General features: G+C 39.8%; 1 protein-coding gene across 3 annotated transcripts in view; it reads right to left on the bottom strand.

The window, feature by feature from the left end:
• AGGF1 (angiogenic factor with G-patch and FHA domains 1) overlaps positions 1-22912 on the bottom strand; it is a 42824-nt gene extending 19912 nt beyond the window's left edge. The window contains exons 1-5 of one of the 3 annotated variants that reach the window (XM_074995447.1): positions 22571-22912; positions 21108-21210; positions 19158-19363; positions 17475-17621; positions 14241-14420 (exon numbers count right to left, since the gene is read on the bottom strand). In XM_074995447.1, coding sequence (XP_074851548.1) covers positions 14241-14420; positions 17475-17621; positions 19158-19363; positions 21108-21210; positions 22571-22753 — 819 coding nt within the window. In that variant the 5' untranslated portion in view covers positions 22754-22912. Of the gene's footprint in view, positions 1-14240; positions 14421-17474; positions 17622-19157; positions 19364-20350; positions 20461-21107; positions 21211-22570 lie in introns of those variants that run through there. The other 2 variants (XM_074995448.1, XM_074995449.1) reach the window with 2 other exon arrangements.
• Between the last annotated feature and the right edge of the window lie 357 nt (positions 22913-23269).

Genomic DNA, 23269 nt, shown 5'->3' with positions numbered 1-23269 from the left:
ACACTGCAGAGATAGTTTAATTGTCCAAGTTCCCATTATAATGCCACAGAAATTTCATACTGAAAAATCTATTTCCCTACAAAGAAACTTTTCTCCATTGCACATACACCCCACAGCTTTATTGCATTTTTGTCCATTAGCCTTTGCAATATGGCATTCATTTACTATTCCTACACAAGATCATCAAAAATTTCTCAATATAAAATATTAAAGCAGAACAAAGAATTACATAAATTTGTCATAATTCTGAATCAACCAACTCTGACATTTTTATGGTGAACAGAAGTTCTATCAGGCAAATGACATACATTTAAGACCCCAGATTATTTACTTATCTGGAACTCTGAACTCAGAATATGTATCTTGTAATAAATTTAATGCTCTTGAAACAGAGCAGGTAAACAATATAAAAATAGTCTTTCATTTAAACAAAAATGATTAAGCCTTTATAAAAAGCACTTCATATTTCGAGGTACAATAAACATGAATTAATCTTCACTGCTTTCACAGGCTTTACATTAAGTATTTTCATTTTATGAAGTGGAAATAGGCACAGAAAGGTAAAATAACTTGCTCGAGGCCACAAAGCTAGTCAATGGCAGAGATGTCATTGGAATGTAAGAATTCCTACCTCCCAGCCTTAGCCTCAAACCAGTAGGCTACAATGAACATTCACGTGTACGTGTACATTTAGCTGCTTGGAAACTTTTGAACATTTTCAAAGAGATTTTCCACTAAACACATTACATTTACATTAAACAGCAATTCTAGAAGAATCCTGAAGACTGTTCCAACCAAAGGACCACCACACTATCACCTAGAGCTGCACACAAAGGATGGGGATGTGTGTTTTAGAGCACAAATCTCCACACTTCTGTCTCAAAGGGTATGTCTACACTACAAACCTACATCAACCACAGAGTATGCCAACACTACCCTCCTTGGGTTGGCAATGAGTGTCTTCACACACACCCTTCCTGAAGGGAAGCTGCCTGGGGCTCTTTGCCTCCCTGCTGCCCAGGGCTCATCAAGCTATGAAAATGACAGTGCTGGCTGGCTGCTGGACTGGAGCAGGGTCCAAAGCTGACCAGCTCTCTAGAAGAGCAGAAGGCAGCTGGCTTTAGTTGCCCAGCTTTCTGGCGAACTTAACAACTTCTGCTCTGAAATTGACAAGGCAGACAATACAATACAAAAAAAAAAAAAAAGTCACGTAGTACTTTAAAGACTAACCAAATAATTTATTAAATGATGAGCTTTCATGGGGCAGACTCACTTTTTCAGATCCAGAATTCCAGATCTGAAGAAGTGGGTTTGCCCCATGAAAGGTCATCACCCAATTATTTTATTAGTCTTTAAAGTGCTACATGACTGCTTTTTTGTTTTGTGAAGATACAGACTAATACGGCTACCTCTCTGTGAAGATAAATGATGTAAGGGATGCAGTGGCTACACAAACACTGCATTGCCCAAACTACACCAGTATGAGCCTTATACTGCTTCTGGAGGTAGAGTTACTATGTGGGTCTTGTATAGCACTTACATCGATTTGAGGAAGGCTGTAGCATAGGCACTGACATAATTAGGTCAACATAAGCTGCCTTATGTTGACCACTGTGGTGTAGATGAGCCCCCAGAGATTCCATTTATTATCTTTGCAACACCATCTCTGCCTGCTTGGGTGGAGATGATGTAGGCCCTTCCTACGGTAAGTGGGAGGGAATGAATTACTCCTAGTCCAGCCCCTTCCATAAAAAAGTCAGATACAGCTCATCCATTCTCCCCAGGGACACTGGGCTTCAAATGCCAAACCTGGCTCCAGTAGACAAAGAGGGCCAGGATCATTAGGAATCAGAGCCACTCTCATTTATTTAAAATTACAATTAGTGAGGTGGCACTGGTTGCTGAAGAGGTCACAAGAGCCAGAGAGAGAATATGAGATCAGAACATAAATCAAAGACAAATATGTATATATAAATTGTTCATTTTAATAGTTTTATATTTATGCAAATATGCAAAAAATATTGATTTTAGTGTCAATTCTGATGTTGTGTATTAAAAAAAAAATACATAGTTGCCTAGCTCAAAACCTGGCCAGTAAGATATTCTTGGATGAAAACTGCAATATATATATTTTTACTTTTTGTAAGCAGATGAAATGTTAAGAAAAAGCATGACATACATCCTCAATAATATTTTAAAACAGTCAATGCCAATAAACAAAATTTATACAACACTCCGATGTCAGCAGTAACTGAGTACTCTCAATTCAAAAAAAAAGCAAAGTGAATTAATATACCTCCATTAACATATTTTGATCTAAGGACAATCTCCCACTCCTAATAAGCAGTGATAAAAAATTAGCATTACATGTAAACTAAGTGTGCCAAATTAACAGCATAGTTGACTTTCAGTACGTTTTGCCATTGTTGAAAGGGAACCATAGCTTTAGAGATGTACTGAAACATCTCCATTCAGCTGTTTAAGCACGGGGCCTGTTTCTCTAAATAGGTGTAGATATCTGAAGATTTTTAAAACAACAAAATAATGAATTTACAATTACAATGGCCCAATTCTGCTCTTAATGAAGGTCACAGGAGCATGTCAGGAATGGTTGTTTCAAGTGTACCAAAACACAGTGTAATGTTATTCATGATATACTTGGAATACCCTGTTGGAATGTTCTTATTGGAGGCATGATCCTGCATGATGTTGAACCTTCACAACCACTTACTCCCACAGGCCAGGATCTTTAAGCACGTGTAGGCTACTACTGCAGTTATGTACTGAAGACAGTGGGACTCTGCGTATAAAGTCCAGGCTCATAAATCCCTTTGAAGGACCAGAGCCTCAGACTGCCTTCTTCAAAAAAAGCACATGACTTTGTAATTGTTCATAAAGCTCCTGTCATGCTTTGGATGCAGCAACAGATAAATATAGGAATCAAGAATGCATGGACTATTTATGGTTTTGCTGTTCAATCCAACTTTTTATAAAGATCTGAGGTTTATTTTATTCTTTATGGATGGCAACTTCCCCCTTTCCATTCTTAAAAGGAACAAATTTTGTTCCTCCCTTGAAACCCTGATGTTCTGTAATGTTAAAGCTGGAGATACTCTTCAATTCACTCCTAAAACATAAGGGTGTCAACTGAAATACAGCATCTGAAAAAATGCAAAAACAGTGACATAAAAAAAGAACAATGGTGCAGAAGTCTTTTTAATTAAATATCAATTGTGATATTAATGCAGAACATAAAACTCTGTAAATGTGCTTGAACATGCGTACAGACTGAACCTGTCCAACCCACCACGCTCTTGTCTGGCAAAATTTGTAGTCCACATGATTTCAGTTAACCAGATATCCACTTCTCCGGGTATGGCCAAGTTTCCCATGGTTCTGTAAAGTTTGTTTACAGCCACCAGCCCTGGCTCTTAGTGTTATGTACTGTTATTTAGCGCTAACTTACCCCAAAATGTTGATTAGTAACAGAGAGAAAGCCGTGCTAGTCTATATACTATCAAAACAAAAAAACAAACAAACAAAAAAAAAATCGGTAAAGTAGCACTTTAAAGACAAACAAAATAATTTATTAGGTGAACTTTCGTGGAACAGACCCCACTTCTTCAGACCATAGCCAAGGTTACTATTTTTGGTTCTCTGTGCCTTAAATATTGAGTCTGTTCTGGTATGGTTATGGTCTGAAGAAGTGGGGTCTGTCCCACAAATAAATAATAATAAATAATCACCTAATAAATTATTTTGTTAGTCTTTAAAGTGCTACTTTACTACTGCCTTTTTTTTTTTTTTTTTTTGTAAACCCCTAAATGTCTTCTAAAAGCCCAATAAGCAGTGGAAGTGTTGGTAAGGAGGCTGGACAATACTGACCTCCTGTCATTCAGCAAATTCTCTTGTTCAGCACCAGTCAGGTCCCAAGAGGCCAGACTAGAGAAGTTCAGCCTCTAGTATATTAATAACCAGACTTCATTCAACACAACCACTGTTCAGAGGAGGGAACCAGTACTTTGTTTGAAAAAGCTCAGGAAAAAAATGTCAATTCAAGATTTAGAAAAATGAAAACTGGAGATTTCTGATTTTTCTACTGGAGGATTTAAAAGACACTAACTTCCAAGAACATGGAGAATCATATAGCTATGCTTCTAAATTGTTTGATGCCACTGTTCTATTAGTTCTCCAGTTATCGGTTTTCCAGCAACCCAGATCCTGAGTTTCCAAAGGGGATGGGGAGGAGACAGGCTATCATCATATATCAAAGTAAAGAAGAAAAGATAAAAGCACCACTCCCGTCCTTTTGGCAGGCACCTTTAGAGAGCATGCAGCACAGCTGTGATTGTTACCATAAGAACATCAAAAGTGATTCTTGGTTAGTCAAGACACCATAAATTAATGTAACAAGATGCTAAATGTTTTCTTTTGAAAAATATAATTTAGACAAAATCTTGTCAAAGTTTTGTGACACATCTGGATTTGTACAACATTTCAGTTCAATTAGATAATTTAAAAACTGGATGTGATTTATGGCAAATAAGTGCTTTAATTTAACCCTATTTCCTCACGTAAAAACGTATTTAAACAGTAACTACCCAGCTACTAAGAATTTTTTAAATTTATCAAGGTTAAAGGTAAACATCCACAGACTAATGTGTTTGGTGTCTCAACTCTACCTTCACCAGAAGCTGCCAATTCAAAAGAAGAAATCTTCAGATTAGCCATGGTTTCTGTCAACTGATGTACCTAAAGACAGGATGAATAGCAGCAAATAGTAAAATGCACACTGCAAAATATATAATCGGTTTCAAGAGTTCATTGGGAAATATTTGCTATTAAATGTCTCTTGGGGAGATAGCTAATGTGCCTGCTTTTGCCTACTTAATTCTGTTAGAGATATATACTGTAATGCTATCAGAGAAATGAACTGTATACTCAGCATTGCATAGAGATAAATGTAGGACACAGACACAATCAAAACTAGATTCTATTGTGATAAAATAAAAAGCTACTAATGTGTTTTTCATGAGCAAATTACATATGACACAATGAGTCAACAGTCTACAAACAGTAATTTTGTGTAGTGTCTCAGGCCCCCAATCCAGCAAATCCACCTCTCCCTGACTGCAGAGCTCTGAAGGTAGTGTACAATGAGGATCCAATACCATGACCCCATTAAAATAACTCTCTGACAACCCTGGTAACTCCCTTTTGGGTCAGGACCTCCAGCATGAGAAACACTTATCTCCTCCCATGAAATCAGGATAATATACCAAGCTAGGAGGGGTTGCAATTGCTTTAGAGGATAGGGTCAAAATTCAAAATGATCTGGACAAATTGGAGAAATGGTCTGAGGTAAACAGGATGAAGTTTAAAGACAAATGCAAAGTGCTCCACTTAGGAAGCAACAATCAGTTTCACACATACAGAATGGGAAGCGACTGTCTAGGAAGGAGTATGGCAGAAAGGGATCTAGGGGTTATAGTGGACCACAAGTTAAATATGAGTCAACAGTGTAATGCTGTTGCAATAAAAGCAAACATGATTCTGGGATGCATTAACAGGTGTGTTGTGAACAAGAACAAGTTATTCTTCTGCTCTACTCTGCACTGGTTACGCCTCAGTTGGAGTATTTTGTCCAGTTCTGGGTGCCACATTTCAGGAAAGATGTGGAGAAATTGGAAAGGGTCCAGAAAAGAGCAACAAGAATGAACAAAGGTCTAGAGAACATGACCTATGAAGAAAGGCTGAAACAACTGGGCCTGTTTAGTTTGGAAAAAAGAAGATTAAGGGGGACACATGATAGCAGTGTTCAAGTATCTAAAAGGGTGTCATAAGGAGGAGGGAGAAAACTTGTTCTTCTTGGCCTCTGAGGGTAGAACAAGAAGCAATGGGCTTAAACTGCAGCAAGAGAGGTCTAGGTTGGACGTTAGGAAAAAGTTCCTAACTGTCAGGGTGGTCAAACCCTGGAATAAATTGCCTAGGGAAGTTATGGAATCTCCATCTCTGGAGATATTTAAGAACAGGTTAGATACATGTCTACCAGGGATGGTCTAGACAGTATTTGGTCCTGCCATGAGGGCAGGGGGCTGGACTCAATGACCTCTCAAGGTCCCTTCCAGTCCAAGCATCCTATGATTCTATGAAAAGCACACAAAAGACCAGATTTCACAGTGGGAGACCAGATACCACAATCTGTGATGCATTTTTCATGGTCATAAATTTAGTAGGTCCTTATTTACGTTTTGTCATAATGAAATTATAATGTACTCTTTAGGATTCATGGTATCAAATGAAAGGACTGACTGCAATGTAAAGTTTTGAAAATTCTAATTGTTGTTCTTTAAAAGAATGTTTTATAAGACAAATGTCCATAGATCACCATGCCCTGACTATGCCAGATATACTCCTGGATCTCCAGAGTGACAGAACAGCCAAGTAGATCTAAATTTATATATACAGATACTGGACAGCAGGACAACAGATAGGACTTGTTCCACACAGTATTAAAAATCAAGGTATCCAGCAAATATAATGGTTCAAAAGCAAGATCTACTGGTAGGACCTCCCTGGTCTGGCACCCTCAGGATCAGACCAGTACCAAATGAGGGAATTTGCTGGACGTGCAGTGGTCCCCTGCTGCTGGCACCTCAGCATTCTGGCCCCAGCTGCTGGCCTCTGCTGTGTGGTGCCCCAGCCCCACCACAATGGCCCCAGCTCCTAGACCTCCCACTACTATAGTGTCCCCAGCTCCTAGCAGTACTGCAGCAGTGATGGGAGCTGGGCCACCACTCCCCAGAACCTGTGGTTCCCCACTGCTCCCCTGCCCAGCAGAAACTGCCTGGGCCATGCTATGACACTGTGCCCCAGAGGTGGCAGCAACTCTACTGCTGCCACCTGGTCACCACTCCCAGCTACTGCTCCCCAGTCTCCACTGGTCCCCAGCTCTCTAGTCCAGCAACATCTATGGCCCAGACCAGAGAGGACTGGATTTAAGAGGTACAACCTGTAGAAGCAAAGCTATCTGCATAAGATACATTTGAACAATAAACCATTATTCATTACAACCAAACCTTGTTCATTTTCAAAAGGACATGTTTAAAATGCTAACAAATACTCTAAATTGGCTATTATGTCTCTCCAAGTTGGGGGGAGGAGAATGGGACAACTAAACAATGAAAATAATGTTGCCAAGAAACACCACATACCCTATCAGCATGAACTAATGACTTTTGACAGCAGCAGCTAGTAGGAAATACTAGGGAATATTTTCCTGTTGTAAAAATTATGTAACAAGTGCTGTCTTAATTTCTACCCACTTTTTTGTTTACTAAATAAGATGATCACTGAAAACAGAAGTATTGCAACTCACCTAAACAAGAATATAAATATTCACTTTTATGTAACTACATAAAAACACTCACAGAAAAACCTTTTAGTGACAACTTTCAATATAAGTTGAACACAATCTTTTTACACTTAATTTCTATTTCCATTTTGCCATTTATTTCTATTTACAAAACAGCAAAAAGTAATTGCTGTTAGCATTGGAAACGCTAGTTCTTAATTATTCTATTACATTTACAAAAATCACACACTGTCTCTTACTTTGGACTTTTTTTTCCATGTTGACACATATCTCGATGCCTAATCTTGTTGTCTACTTCTATGTTCAGTGATCATCTTAAACTTAGTTTAAGCTGAGTTGCAATACTTCTATTTTCAGTGATCAACATGCATAAACTGATTTGCCTGCTTGACCAAGTTACATAGGGCAAGTCGACACCAAGGAAGAAAGTCAATTTCAGATACACAATTCTAGCTACACAATTAGCAAAGCTACACTTCATATATCAAAATTGACTTTCTTGTCTGGTGTACGCCAGGCCTCGGAAGTCTCGCGTCAACATCCCTTACTCCATGCGACAGCACGGAGTACAGAGATTGACAGCTGAACTCAGAGAGGTCAATACTGTCATGTCTTAACAGACGCAGCAAAATCAAACAGAAGATCAACTGCAGCATGGTCGATATTCTGATAAGTAAAGATTACCCCATAGTTAAAAGCTGTCTAACAGTAAACTGCATCATAAACTGTGGATGTTTACCTTTTGCCTTTTGACACTACCACCCAACTTCCACACAAGACATTATTTGCTAACACGATTTCATATATAAAATGTCATTAAAATCAAATCAATTCAATCCAAGAGGCCATATGGAATATGATTACACAGCAGATGTGGAATAAGACAAGGGAAATGTGGAAAAGCACCAAGATGGGTTGACATGCCTTTGCTAGCTACAGTAGTGGGCTGACTTAACTTTTACGGTGTTTTAGTCTTATAAATAGATATGTGACACACCTTCACTGAGAACTAACTTTAAATCGTCTGCTCTCCCTCTCCCCCCGCCCTTTTTTTTTTTTTGATGACAAGAGTGCGCCATTTTGACTTTTCCATCTTACAGCCTATCATGAGCTGAATTAAGTTCTGCATCTGTGATGTACTGGGAGAGAAGTGATACAAGTAGTGTTGTGCTTGCACATTACTATTTATTTGGACATTCTATACAACATAGAACTACTTCTAAATCCCTCCTTCACTAGCTCCCCTCCCTCAAGCTATTGTTCACTGTGCTCTGCTCAATGCATGCTTTCACACTGGGATAGTCTGCTGCCTCTGATATTCCAGACTGAGAAGCTATTCTACTCATGGCAACTGTGGCTAGGTACAGAACTACTTTTATTGGTACTGTGGTGAGGCTCAACTAGAAGTCTCTTCACCTAGAATGAGAGAAAACTAGAGATTAAGCATACTTTTAAACCTGTATTAAGCAGCTACTCAAATGTCTGACACAAATGGGTTCCTTACTGAGGGTAGTCTACTAGTAAAGGCAGAGCTCAACTGTACTTGGTAAATTTGTGCATACTTTTCACAGGTCTCTCAAAAAAGCAGGTTGCCTCAAAAAAGATAGTCTTACCCTTTCTCTAGCCTGTCTCTCAAATAAAGAATTAGAGGACGGTATGAAGGAGAGCAAGGCAAACAATACTGTAGTTGCTTCAGTTAGGCGGTGTCTACACTACAAAAATCAGTTCTAAGTTGCTTACTTCCAAGTAAGCAACTTCGAAGCAGAGCATCTACACACACCTTATTTCGAAGCAGGGCACTACTCCATTCCCAGGAATGGAGTAAGGAGTTCGAAGTAAGGGAAAAATGTGTGTAGACTCTCTGCTGGCTACTTCAATGTAGTGCCTAACTTGGACATTAGTGCCTAGTGTAGACATACCCTTAGTTACTTCTGTCAAAAAATTTTTTTTAAACAAAAGCAGCAGAGAATGTGAATAATAAATATATTTCTAGTAGAAATGCATGATACATACTAAATAACAATCCAGAATTTAAGGGCAGAAGCCCATACTGACAAAGTAAAACCTTTTAGAGACATTATTTTTGACACTGTATTTTAGGCTATACAGCAACACCATTTTAAGTGCCTATTCCAAACAAATCAATTCCAAGTTTGCCATGAAAAATTATCAGGTTCATCATTAAACTAAATAAAATGCTGCTACTCCCCCTTCCGAATGTAATTTTACCCACCTGATACCAAATGTTAATTAAAAATTCTCCCAAACAACTGCAATATTTCTGTGTAAATGAGCATGACATGCCTTGGATCACAGTGAACTGCTGAATTTCAGAACTCAGAGGTGTGGACCATCAAGCATTGAAATAGAGTAAGACGAGCCAATATTGTGCCATCCAACTTGAGACAATGGACAATGACCTTACTGACTGCATTCCTTACTCACTCCACAAAGGGGAGACTTACACAAGAACCTATCCCATCAACTTGGATTCTGTGGTGAAGTAGATAAAAATGATTGACAAGGAGAACTGTTTGTGGTATTGGGACAGTGGGGTTGAAGATTCCCAAACATAAACCAATGGTTCCTCATACAGTTTAGCATGGGTCATTCCTAAGAACATATAAAAAAGTGCCTACTATAGAAGCTTACATTACCTTTTAAAATCTAAGACTGTAACTAACTAATGTGTGCATGTGTTTCCTGTTTTAACCTTGTAAATAACTCACTTCTTAGTTTATAAATCTGTAATTAGTTTATTACAGGATTGGCCAAGGGTGTTGCCTTTGGCATAAGATCTGGAGTCCGTAATATAAGAAACTAGGGGTCACCAAATGAAATGAATGGGTTTCAGGTTTAAAACCCGTAGACCCGTGGAACTCCTTGCCAGTGGATGCAAGGTTCAAAAAAGGACCAGGTAAATTCATGGAGGTTAGGTTCATCAACGGCTATTAGCCAGGATGGGTAGGATTGGTGTCACTAGCCTCTGTTTGTCAGAAGCCGGAAATGGATGATAGGAGAGGGATCACTTTCATAAATATCTGCTCTGCACACACCCTCTGGGGCATCTGGCATTGGCTTCTGTTGGAAGACAGGATACTGGGCTAGATGGACCTTTGGTCTGACCCAGTATGGCTGTTCTTATAACCTGGCATAAGCGACTGGTCTTTTGGAACTGGAAGTAACCTGAATATTTTTGTGCTTTTTGGTGTCAAGTGACCACATATCTACAGTTCATCCAGCATGGCTGGCAAGATAGACTGGAATGCCCACGGGACTGTCTATAACTCCACAATCAGACTGTTTTGAGCTTTAGATGTTCAACTTGTTATTGGGCTAGTGAAGCCTACTTATAGATCATATAGCCAGTTTGTGGTGTCTGCCCTCCTTTTCAAATCTGTCCTGAGGTCGGCACTCGTTGTGAGCCATTCCAGATAGCACAATCACCACCCACTACTCTATCCCAAAGGCAATCAAGAGGAAGAGTACTTCTTTCTGAGCTAAGTGAAGAGGTTAAAACAACTATAACTAATGCAAAGTCTGATCTAATTAACCACCTGCATGACTACACTTGGCTGGCTTGTTTGCTTACTTGCTTAAAGTTTTCGAGCCTCTCAATTCACTAAATGCATCTATGCATATGAAGAATCTCCTCCACTATGAGTAGGGCCCTACCAAATTCACAGCCATCAATCACCAGAGTTTCTCACCAAAGTTTCTCAAATCAGGGACACTCATCCAAAAGGGAGTTGCACAAGGGGGGCACAAGTTTATTTTAGAGGTGGTCATATAGGCCCCTTTATTTTGTCACTGCTTTCAGAGCAGAGCAGTGGCTGTTTGCCAGGTGCCTGGCTCTGAAGGCAGTGCCCTGCCAGCAGCAGCACAGAAGTACAATGCCATCCTTACTTCTGCGCTGTTGCTGGCGATTTGTCTGCCTTCAGAACTGAACTCTTGCTCAGCAACTGCTGCTTTCCTGCTGGCATCATCATCATCTGAAGTAGCACAGAAGGAAGGATACCAGTACTGAAACCCCCAAACCACTACAATAACCTTGCAAGCCCACCACAACTCCTTTTTGTGTCAGAACTCCTCGAATTACAACACTGAAATTTGAGATTTAAATAGCTGAAATAATGACATTTACAATTGTTTAAATCCTATGACCATGCAATAGAACAAACTGGACCATGAATTTGGCTGGGCCCTAACCATGAGGCAAATTAACAAATTTTATTCAGGAACAGGACATTGGACTTCCTGATTTCCAAGTGGAAACTGCATTCCCCACATTTTTAGATTACATCTAGGATTGTGGGGTAGCAATTAGGCTCATGAGCACTTGATTTTTTTAATACTGAACAGCTCATGTTTACAATTTCTTTTTAAGCTTTTACTTTGCCTACTTAAATGTTCACACTTGTGGAAAATTATGGAGGGTACAAACAATATTTAATGACAGATACTGAGAGTCAAACTTTATAACCAATAAAACATGAGGTATCAATATCACAAAGTATACAATGTTAGTATCCTTAAATCAAACTCTGTTAAGTTCTCACAAAGCAATTTTCTTCCTTTGCCAATCTGTAAATTTCAATGATTACTAATGGAAATATTTCCATTGACATACAAGTATAAAACTGAAATTTACTGATAAAAATCTAATCCCTTCAATCCCAACTATGATGATCTATCAGCAGCCATGTTTAGCATGCCATGGGACTGAAATAACAATTCACTATTTCCAAGAAGACTGCAGCTCGTATGCCTAGATTCTTGGCCTGCTCATTTCTGTAGGTTAAACCCATCCTTCATGGGAGGGAGAAGACTAGCAAATTGAGCTGAAATACAAAGGCAGATAAGAGAAAAATTTTGGCACTTTTTTCTTCTCCAAAATTCTGAGTTTCAATTACACAGGAATCCCCAGAGCTCTCTATTCTTATCTGACCTTTTTATTTCAACATACTCATGGAAAGCTGGATGTTCCACATTTATTGCACTGAAGACAAAGTACAGAAGACAAGTCCAAGCAGATGATGACTCACAACTATGCCTTTCAAACACTGAGCCTCACACTGATCCTAGTTTTAACACAAAACAAACCCAAATCTCTCCCTCTGACATTAGCAGCACTAATAGAGTAAAAGGTGTTTCTATAATAGCATTCGACTTACATTTTGAATAATTTGCCTGGCATCTTTTGAACAAATGCATTAGCAACACCTGGTGGCAGTATCCTACTCCCTATTGTAAAGAGAGGCGAGTGGAAATGGATACAAGTAAAAAATAAATAATGCTGCTGATTGGGGGATTTGAGTCAAGAAGGTTCAGATGCCCTACAGTAAAAGCACAGGTTTTTTTTAACCTGAGATAATTTCACGGAAGAAAACAGCTAATACTGCATTCCGATTTAGAAAGGCAAACAAGCAAACACCGTGAACAGAGACAATCAGTAACAAAAAAAATTATAGTTCAAATAGGCCATGTCTATACTTGCCCCAAACTTCGAAGGGGGCATGGTAATCAGGCTGATGGGACATTACTAATGAAGTGCTGTGATGAATATGCAGCACTCCATTAGGTTCATTCCCCCCCATGGCAACTTCAAAGTGCTGGCATGCCATGTAGCTGTGGGCACTTGAAAGTGCCTGCGCTACTTCAAAGTGCCTTTGCTTCCCAAAATGTTGACACTTTGAAGTTGCCGCGGGGGAGAATTAATCTAATGAAGTGTTGCATGTTCACTGCAGCACTTCATTAGTAATCTCCCATCAACCTGATTACCATGCCCCCTTCGAAATTCTGGGCAAGTGTAGACACAGCCATAGCGTTCCTCTGCAACAATCATTTTATGTAACAAACATTGGTATGCATTAGGAAGATATTTCTTTAATTCTGCTATGAGAGATAGCAATAGAACTCGTACCACTTGAAACTGAGACATTTTGCAAGACATTCACTTACAATGTAGCATACAGTAAACATTCTTAGCATTTGGAAGACAAAAATATAGTAAAAGAACTACAATTTTCTTTAAAATGGCCACTGAAATCACTGTGTATTTATGTGTATTTATACTCATCACAATAGTTCAACTGACAATAGATGACAAAGATGTTAAGAACAAATGGTATCTGAATAAAAGGGGGGATGTAATATTAATTAAAATAATAAGATATTAAAATAAAATTAAAATTCTGACGTAAAAGCAATCACATTCAGACTAAATCTGCTACTCTCTTCCTCAATTTTCCTTGTGCTTACCTACTTACCCAGTTACTATTCATGTGAGTTTAAAGCACTGCATACACCAGGGGTCAGCAAACTTTCCAAGGTGCAGTGCCACAATTTGACCTTTTGACCACTATGTATACCTTTTATAGTCACTATTAGTCCTACTAATGACAGCTTCATTAATAAATAAATTAAAATGCAGAGCTTTACTCTTTAGGTGCTGGTTTTAGCATTAGCTGATCTTTTGTTAATTCACGGGCGGCATGACTGAGCAAGTTCTCGGCTGCATTATGGGAAGAAGGGTGGGGCTGAGCTCCCACCTTGTGTGCTGATGAAAATCGGCTCACATACCACTCTTGGCACCCGTGCTGGGAGGGTTGCTGACCCCCAATATACACTTTGTGCTACAATCAGAAATCAAACTGAGAAAAACAAAGATGCCCTCCCAACTGCAGCCCTTCAGTGAGAAAATTAAACATTTTTAGAATTAATTCTCAACTTTTGCTGATGCATTTGGTCATATTTTGGATATCTATCAATCCTTCAGTTCACAAAATGTACACACATTTCTTAATCACAAGTAGCTTCATGAAAAAAAATTTGATAAATATTTCAGATTTGCGAAGAAAATTACCTTATGTTCATTTCCAGTAATCCATTCTACGTCTCTTCTTTTCTTTTTCCCCTTTTTATCCTTAGCGGTTGATGGCTTATAAGATTGCAGATCCACCCGTGAATGAAACTGGTATCTGCCACTTTCAACATCACAATAATAATAAATTCCAGTGGCTGGATCATAATAAAGTTGATTTTCCTTTAAAAAAAAAAAAGACAATGAATCTATGCTTTGCTTGCAGTACGTAAATCAAAGAAAAACAAACTGTACATGAAATTCACAAATGTAACAGTGTGCTAAATACCATTACATATTACTATAACAGTCACTGGACAAGAAAACAAACATGAAGTGAAGAATCATGTAACTGATGCAAAATGAGGTTAGGGATGTAAAATCCAATTTAATTAAGTTAACTGGTTAAACAGGGAGCAGTGGCCAGGGAGGCTGCTCCAGCCCAACTGGGCTGTGGCAAACACATCCACTGCAGATGGAGGCTGCTCTGGCCAGGGTGGAAAGTCCGCACGAACAGTGCTCCCCTGAGTGCCAGAGACAATGGCTACTCCAGCTGCTCTTGCCCCCCACTGGTTAACCATAACCAGCAAGCCTCATCCGTTTAGAGTGAGGCTTACCAGTTAACTGGTAACATCTCTAAATGAGTCTGGACCCTATGATTCCAATCCTGCAAACCTCAATACACAGGGTTAACTTTATTTCTATGATATGCCCCACAGGCTTCAAATGTTTGTGAGAGTGGGGCCTATCAAATCAACAACACATTAATAATACTAAAAATAAAATATTAGGAATAACATCCCTAAAATAGGATAGTAAAGCAGATGATGCAGGGTTGAGCAAAAATAGTGAGTGTCTTGGAACGCTCATAAACCCAATGTCTGTGATGTAGCTGTCCTTCACTTTCTAGTGCTGTCAGTATAGCACTTTCATGAAGACTACATATATACGGTTCCACAGCATATGACTGGCTTTTTTTTTTTTAAAAGTAGGATTGCAAATTTGAGTCAATTATAGAACATCCATTAAGATTAAAGTTTATACTCTTCCATTCGTTGCAAAACAGACTCCTTATGAAAAAAAAGACATTTGTAAATGAAAATGCATCTATATTATTGAAGCTAAATGACCCTTGCAATATTTTGATCCACCTGCTTAAGACCTTTGGCTATATATACACTACATCAGTAGTTTCCAACCTTTTCAGTAACACAGCACAGAGACAAACGATTCCATGGCTCACCCACTTTTTCAGGCTGAACTGACTGCTTATAAACTCAGTAACACTGGAGTGGGCAGTGAAGGTTTGATGACCCTGCCTCAACTGGGGGTTCAAGCAGCTAGGTTGCCTGATTCCCAGCTGGTGCAGGGCTGGTCAATTTCTCCTCACAGGAGCTTTGCTAAGCAACTGCAGGAGGAAAATTGATAACCCTACTCCAGGTGTGATTGAGGCAGCCTTGCTGCTTGAGACCACAGCTGCCCCACAGTTGGTCAATTTCCCCTCCCCACACTGTGTCCAGCCTAACTACTAGCTTTTGCTTCTTTAAAGTTCTGGGCTTTAAATTTCTGCTTCTCAGCAGACTAAAAAGTAAAGTATAAAGAAAGACACAAGCTCGGTAGGACTCTTTTTGATCTGTGCCTATGTGGTCGTGCACCTTGGTCAAGCATGGTAGAGGAGTTAGTTAAGACAAGGTCTTGAGAGAGAGAACAATAAAGGAAAGGATAGGGGCAGCTTTGACAGCAACAGTGGAGTGTACCGGAAAGAAAAGGGGAACACATTATTCTGTACATATGCCACTTTCTATGTTCCCTCACACTTTAGGCCACAGAAAAAACATCATGGCTTTTGGAAGTAAAGGAGATTAATTCAGAATGTTTTGAAGAAATTGGTTGCCTGTGTGAAAAAGAAAAAAAAAAACTGTCAAGTGTAAGCAGTACAATAAAATGATGCGGGACCTAGTTGCAAGGATGAACCACCATTAAGAAAATCGCTTATTTAGAGAGAACGATGGGGATAAAGATGTGGATTTGGCCGAGTGGAACAACTGGTTAGTAACTTAAATAATTCACTTTGCAATGTATTCTTCCAGACTGTCTGTACCATTTAGTATAAGTGTGATTTGACAAGTAAATTCCCAAGCTGTTTGCTGTGTTGGATGTTGCTAGAAAAGAAAAAGTTTATTTTAGTTAATCCTTGTGGCTTGTTTAATTCCTTAACCAGGTTTAGAATCTATCAATCAAGTACACAATATAGAAAACTGCAGTAAAAGAAATCTAAAGCTCCCAGTTGCCACTGACTGTCTTTTTTTGTTTTTTTTTTTAAATATTACATAATCTATTCCCTTTATTTTGGAAGATCATGGCCACTGACCATAGTGGTGATGCCATAAGCCTATTCCCTATTTTACTTCAAATGAACTTTTCCAAGGGAATCACATTCTAGTCTCTTTCCCCTCAACAAACAGAAGTGCCAGTGAGTTCAATGGGGCTTACTCCAAAATTAAGTGTACTGTAAGCACAGTCAGTTTTAGCTTTTCTGGCAATCTGGTTTAAATCCATGCTTTTTTTTTTTTTTTTTTTTTTGGGTGACTTAAATTGTGATTTCAATGATTCCACCCAAGAGAGAAATGTTTGCACTGATGTCTGAATTACAGTGAACTTGAATTGGTTCACAGAAACTGAAACACCATCAACAATTCCAAAATTATTGAAAACAAGATTAAGAATTCATTTAAACATAGTAAACATGATTTATATCATGCACTGACATTTTTGTGGATTTTTTTCAGACTGTACCACTTAAAAACAGCTTACTCATGAAAAATATTCAGCAGCGTCTGATGTCTGTTGCATTGGTTTCAAGTCTAGAGTAAAACCACTGAAAACAACAGAATACCCCAGTTGTCACTATATTTTAGGAAAAAAATGCTTGGATATAAAATTTTCATTTTAAAATTATTCCTCAGGATATGCGTATGAAAACAAACTTTATAGTAAGTACACTTCTGAAACTAGCACTTACTTCTACCTGAAATAACTGGAAACTTTATAAATAATTATTAAATTGGCAAGGTGATAAACTCTCTCCATCGATATTTAATTTAAATGATAAAATCAGCTTGGGACTTAGTTCTCTGTTGAATCCTTCAATCTTTATTAATCCAAGTTTTGTTATAATCAACCAAATCGTACAGATCCATATCTGCAAAACACCAATGATTTAGAAAAGAAACTTACCGAATTGTAGTAGAATCCAGTGCTATGGTCATAATACAATCCAGTATTCTCATCATAAATAAATCCAGTCTGCGATACAGCAGCTTCTGCAGCTGCTCTCAAACTTTCTGCTAAAGTACCTTCTACCAATGAAGCATCTTCTGCCTCCTAAGATTAGGAAATAAAAAAAGTTGCCTGCTACAGGAAAAGTCAGCTTTTATTATTCTATTGTAATGCACTTCAGCATATAAAAATCCATTTTAATTAACTGATAAAAATCTAGTGCCTTGTGATCTGGATTACTAAGGGGATTGTTAATGGACAAAAGAGGTTGAATGCTGTCTCCACTGATGTCAATGGCAATACTCCCTCTGACATCAACTGGGCTAGGATTTCACCCAAAGACTTGCATATTTCATTAAGTGATTCAAAAGTGACTCATGTCACTGACAGTAGTGAAGAAAAGTTACCATATGTTGGCCCCTCACTGACCTTTATAAAATACATTTTGGTTCTTGGGTCAGTATACTTTTAAGTACTAAATTGCAAGACCAGCACCACAACTAAGATATTTTGAGAGGTGCAGGACTCACAGGCAAAGAGTGAATTCCTTTCTTATCATTATACATTACGTACCCACATATGGGAGTAAGGCAAACCGACAGCATAAGGAAGTGGGAAAGCTGTCACTACAAATGCCCATACTACACCTATTCTACCGATAAAAGATGTGAGCGTAAATACTTTCAATCCAAAAGAAGCAAACAACATAATCTTTATGAGCACTGCAACTATGCCCATACAGGCCTACCTATTATTTTACATGCTCATCACTATGCTATCTGAGTAATTTATAAATCCAATCATACATTATGTGGAGGGTGTATTTATTAGTCTATGAAAGATTAATAATTTAGTAATATATGTTATAAGTATGCTATAGACATGAGTAGTGTGTTAGATTGATACCTAGCTCATTGATTTGCGTATAAAAATCACAGAAGATTAGGACTGGAAGAGAACCTAGGAGCTCATCTAGCCCAAACGCCTCCTTAAAGTAGGATCAATCCCAACCAAATCATTCCAGCCAGGGTTCTGTCAAGCCCAAGCTTAGAAACCTCTAACAACGGAGATTCTACCATCTCGCTAGGTAACCTATTCCAGTGCTTCACCTTCCTAGTGAAATAGTTTTCCTAATATCCAACCTAGCCCTCCTCCATGCAGCTTGAGACCACTGCTTCTTTTTCTGTCATTTTCCAATACTGTGGCTCTTTGGAACCCCTCTCAGATAGCTGAAGGTTGTTATCCACTCACCCCTCACTCTTCTCTTTTGCAGACTACATAAACCTATTTCTCTCTGCCTCTCTACATAAGTCATGGCCCCCCAGCATCCTAAACATGGCACAATCATAGCTCCTGATCTAATTTTTCTATATGTTCTTGTTAAAATTTGTACATATCTTTACTATCTAGCTCCTGATCTAGCACTCAATTCCACACTCGTAGACCTAATAACGGGATTGGATCCTGGGTTTTATTACACAAAGTAGAAAAGTTTGTAAACAATCTTCAGTATTAGATCACTGAAATGGCTCTCTCATGTAACAATGCTGGAACTAAAGTTATGTTTTCAAAAATCATTGACACATTTGGCAGATTAAGAACTCCCAAAAGTATTTTAAAAAACACACACAGTTCTACTACCTGTAAATTCTGGATTAAATTATCCCCTTGTCCACATTCAGCAAGTTCTGTGCTATTCATGTATGAATGAGTATCACCACCTGCCTGAGACTGCTCTGTAGAATTAGGATTGGGACCTTCTCTCTCATGGTTCTGCTGCACTGATAGTTCAGATGAGATAGCTTGATGATCAGTGCTGCTACAATAATTCTGATAATAGTAATAATCTGTAGGAAAAAAGTTTAAAATGCATAAATCAGCAAAGTAACACTTTACACAAATCAGTCTGAGGACCCTAATGCATGCAATTCATTTTTGACAGATAGGTACTCCATCTGAACTCATCTTCCAGGTCGTATTCACCTGTTTGTTTTTCTCAGCAAATGAAAACTTGCTTTAATATACTTATGCTAATGCTGAAGTGTATGCACAAATAATCCTATTATTCATTCTTCTAGTATGCTATTGCCTGGGAGCTTCCATTAAAGATCAGCATCTCAGGAGCACTGCACAGACAAGTCAAAGCACCACAAAGCACAAAAAACTCAAAAAAAGAGATTAGTTCCTTGTTTTGGAAGCTCACAATCTAGAAATCAGACAATATATAATAAGCAGATGGAACAAAATGGACTTGGATAACAAAACAATAAAATGAACTTCATTTAATAAAAAAGATTAAAGAATTATTTACCATTTGCCTAATCAAATGCATTCAAATTTAAATGTATCACAACAGAGGTTGTTTTAAAAGAGATATTAGCAAGTGTCCCTTCCTAATCATTAAGACTGAGCTGCAGGGAAACAAAGCCTCTGCTCTGGAGACCCTCAGATGTTTTACGTTTCTAGAGCCTCAGTTAACAGAAGGATTAAATCCTCCCTTGGGTCACTCTGGAATATTTCCTGGGCATGCACTCTCTTTTCATCTGCTATCCGTTCTTATAAATAGGGTTCCTCAGCCTATCTGCCCTACTTCCCCAGGGCCAGCAACATTGGCCCTTGCAATACCCCAGTTATCTAACACAATCCTTCCCAGAAGTCCACCCCAAGTTGCAATGTTTACAATTTAATTCTCTCAGGAGCATGCAATAGCTGTAAGGCAATCAGTATGCACTTTATACAGCTTAAAATCTTTACACTTAATCATATAAAGCACAGAAGGGAACCGTGCATACAAAACAAATACTAAATGCATATCTCTCCCCCAGTTTCCTCACCAGGGAATTCTTTAGGCTGTGGTCTGAGTTTCTTGGGCCATCCGTACTCTGGAAAGGAGACAAGGTCCTCCTTCCTCATAAGGCTTCTACTTGCTGGGTGACTTTCCCTCCTGTACTTGACAAAATGGACCCTTGAGCAAATCAGTTTCTGCCTTTTTAAAACCTTCTGGTTCATGTCCATTAACTCCCTGTCCCTCCATTCCCAGCTTCCGCACAGGAACACAGGCCCCTGTCGTGTGACTTACCTAGACCTCCCCATCTCCTGCACAGGGACCAGTTTTTTAGCAGAATGGCTACTATTGGGTATTTATTGCTCAACTACCTTCTACTGTTATTCTTCTGCCTCCAGCCCTTTGAATGTCAAGCCAACATGGAGGCAGACAGACAACGGAAAATGACAGAAGGCCACATATTCAAAATGTATTTATAATCTGACATGGACACATGGGACTCAATCTCACACAGAGTTCAAACCTGTAGAAACATATTCCCACTTCATCATAGGCAGGTTTCCAAATATTGACAATGGTTTTCTGCATGCATAGAGGGGACCATAGGCATTAAAGGCAACGACAAGAAGTTGTGCCTGAGGCAGAAGACAAAGGGTAGCTACATGTGCATATAAAATAAATTTCAAATCAATAAGAAATGGAGAACAATATTTACATGATTAGTAAGTCAGTGAACTAATTTCACTAATTAATGAAAGCATTAACTATGTCTTTCCACTGTAACCAGTGCAATTTTCACTGGCTACCTGATTGGTGCCAAGAAGAATAGTCTTCAGTTTGTACTTCTACATTAGAGGTCTCTCTCTCTCTTTTCTTTCTGTCATGGACTTCCTTACTGAGCTCATCAACCTGCAAGAAAAAGCATGCATTATAAAAAAAATACATAAACCAAAGCCATTATAGTTATCAAAAGCAGAAAACTATGCTTCTCTATTTTCTTGCAAATATTGTGGAGAAACAACTATTTAAATCTACCATGGAGACCTTAACTGATTTTACTTTCTTAAGACTTCCCTGTATTAGACTGGTACACGCCATAACAAAAGATGACATTACAACAACACTAAAGTTATACTGATTAAAGAAGGAAATATGAAGAAAAGGACCTAACCCAAAGATTAAAATTTAAATGCTCAGTTTCCAGGTGACCCTAAACCAGGGGCTTGCAATCTTTCCAAAGCGGAGTGCAGAAATTTGGCTTTTTGATTTCTATGTACAGTCTGAGTGTTGGTGATACTTTTTAACATCATTAATAGTCCCACTTTCAACAGCTGCATTAACAAATAAACTAAGATGCAGAGAGCTTTAGGGTTTAGATGGTGTTGGTTGCATCAGCTGGTCTTTTGTTAATCCACAAGGGCATGGCTTTGAGCAAGCTCCAGAATGCATAGGGGAGGAGGTGCGGGGCTGAGCTCTTGCCTTGTGTGCCAATGAAAATCAGCTCAGTGACACTCTTGGCAGCCATGCTAGAGGATTGCTCAACCCTGCCCTAAAAGACGTTTATCATTTTTAGCATAATATCCCTTAATAATATGCCTTAAAATATGTTTGTGTAATTAAACCTCTGTGAGTTAAACTGTCCCAAATCTTCATCAAGCTGTCTTCCATCATTATTCTTCTCCTCTTTGCCTCTTGAATGCCTCTCCTTCCTAGTGTGAACTTCCCTTATGATTAAGGAAGCAAGTTCTTAAGTCTGAATACTGTTCAGAATGTACTTGTAATTGGGGAAAACAGTGAAGAATACTGCAGCACCTTAAACTAACAGATTTATTTGCTCATAAGCTGACATGGGTAAAAACCACTTTGTCAGACGCATGGAGTTGTAAGTAATGGTTTCAAAATGCTGGAGTGTCCAACACTCCATCTGAGGCACTAAATTAGATCCAATATCCCTGTGGGCCCCTTTCTGACGTGATGAATTTTAGTGGTAAAGACTGTCTGAGGCTGCAGCAGAAGCAAACAGCTCAGCGACACGATGAGCTGTTAGGGACCAAAGCGTGTCACGAGCTAGAGGGAGCACTGGGCCTGGCATGACTACGCGGCTCTCAGAGGGAACCCCCCTGACAACACAGGAACTGAGGAGATGCCTAGCTGCTAAGGAAAGGGCAGCCCACATGTGGGGAAGTGCTGCCTGGGCGGCACAGGGTGGGGTGGGAGAGAGCCAGTGGCGAAGAGGCAGGGTCGGAGTGGCGCAGGACGGGCTCGGTACCTGTGTCTGCAGCGCCTCGTTGCTCTCCTGGGCCTCCCGGTAGAGCCGCTCAGTGTGGCGCAGCAGCCTCTGCACCTGCTCCAGCTGGCTCCGGCAGGACCCCAGCTCCGCCTCCAGCGCCTCCACCTTCCCCTGCAGAGTCCGCAGCTCTGCGCCCGGCTCCGGGAGCGGCGGGGAGGCCATGCCGCGGCTCAAGCTCCCTCAGCGGCCGCAACAGGGGCGCAGCCGGAGCCACGAGAGCAAGCGGCAGCAGCCCCCCGCCATGGCCCCGACCCACCTGTCCCCTCCCCTTGCGCCTCGCTAACGCTCCCGCGGAAAAGTTTCCAGCGGGAACTCAGGAGCTGCGGCAGTTTCCCTCTCCACAGGCACCAGGGGGCGGGAGCAGCACGAGTGACCCGGAAACAGGAAGTGACGGAACGACTGGGGTCTGCTAGGCGCCTGCGCGTTAGGCGGTCGTTCCTGGATTGGGGAACGCGGAGGAGCGGGTAGGGTGGCGCGTAGGCTGAACAAATTTGGGCGAGTGGTTTCCCACCTGGGCTGGGCCTGTTTGTCTCCTGCTGCTCACCTGTGCCCTGCGTCAGCTGTCGGCCCGGAGTTGGTGCCCTGCGGACAGAACCACGCCTTTGCCAGGGACACAACAGGCGTTCGTGGGAAATAGTGTCAGGGAGGTGGCCGCGTTACTCCGGCTTGTCACCAGAC

Source organism: Carettochelys insculpta, chromosome 5, assembly GCF_033958435.1.
Source record: "Carettochelys insculpta isolate YL-2023 chromosome 5, ASM3395843v1, whole genome shotgun sequence".
Taxonomy (NCBI): Eukaryota; Metazoa; Chordata; order Testudines; family Carettochelyidae; genus Carettochelys; species Carettochelys insculpta.
This window is presented reverse-complemented; position numbering and strand designations above follow the sequence as displayed.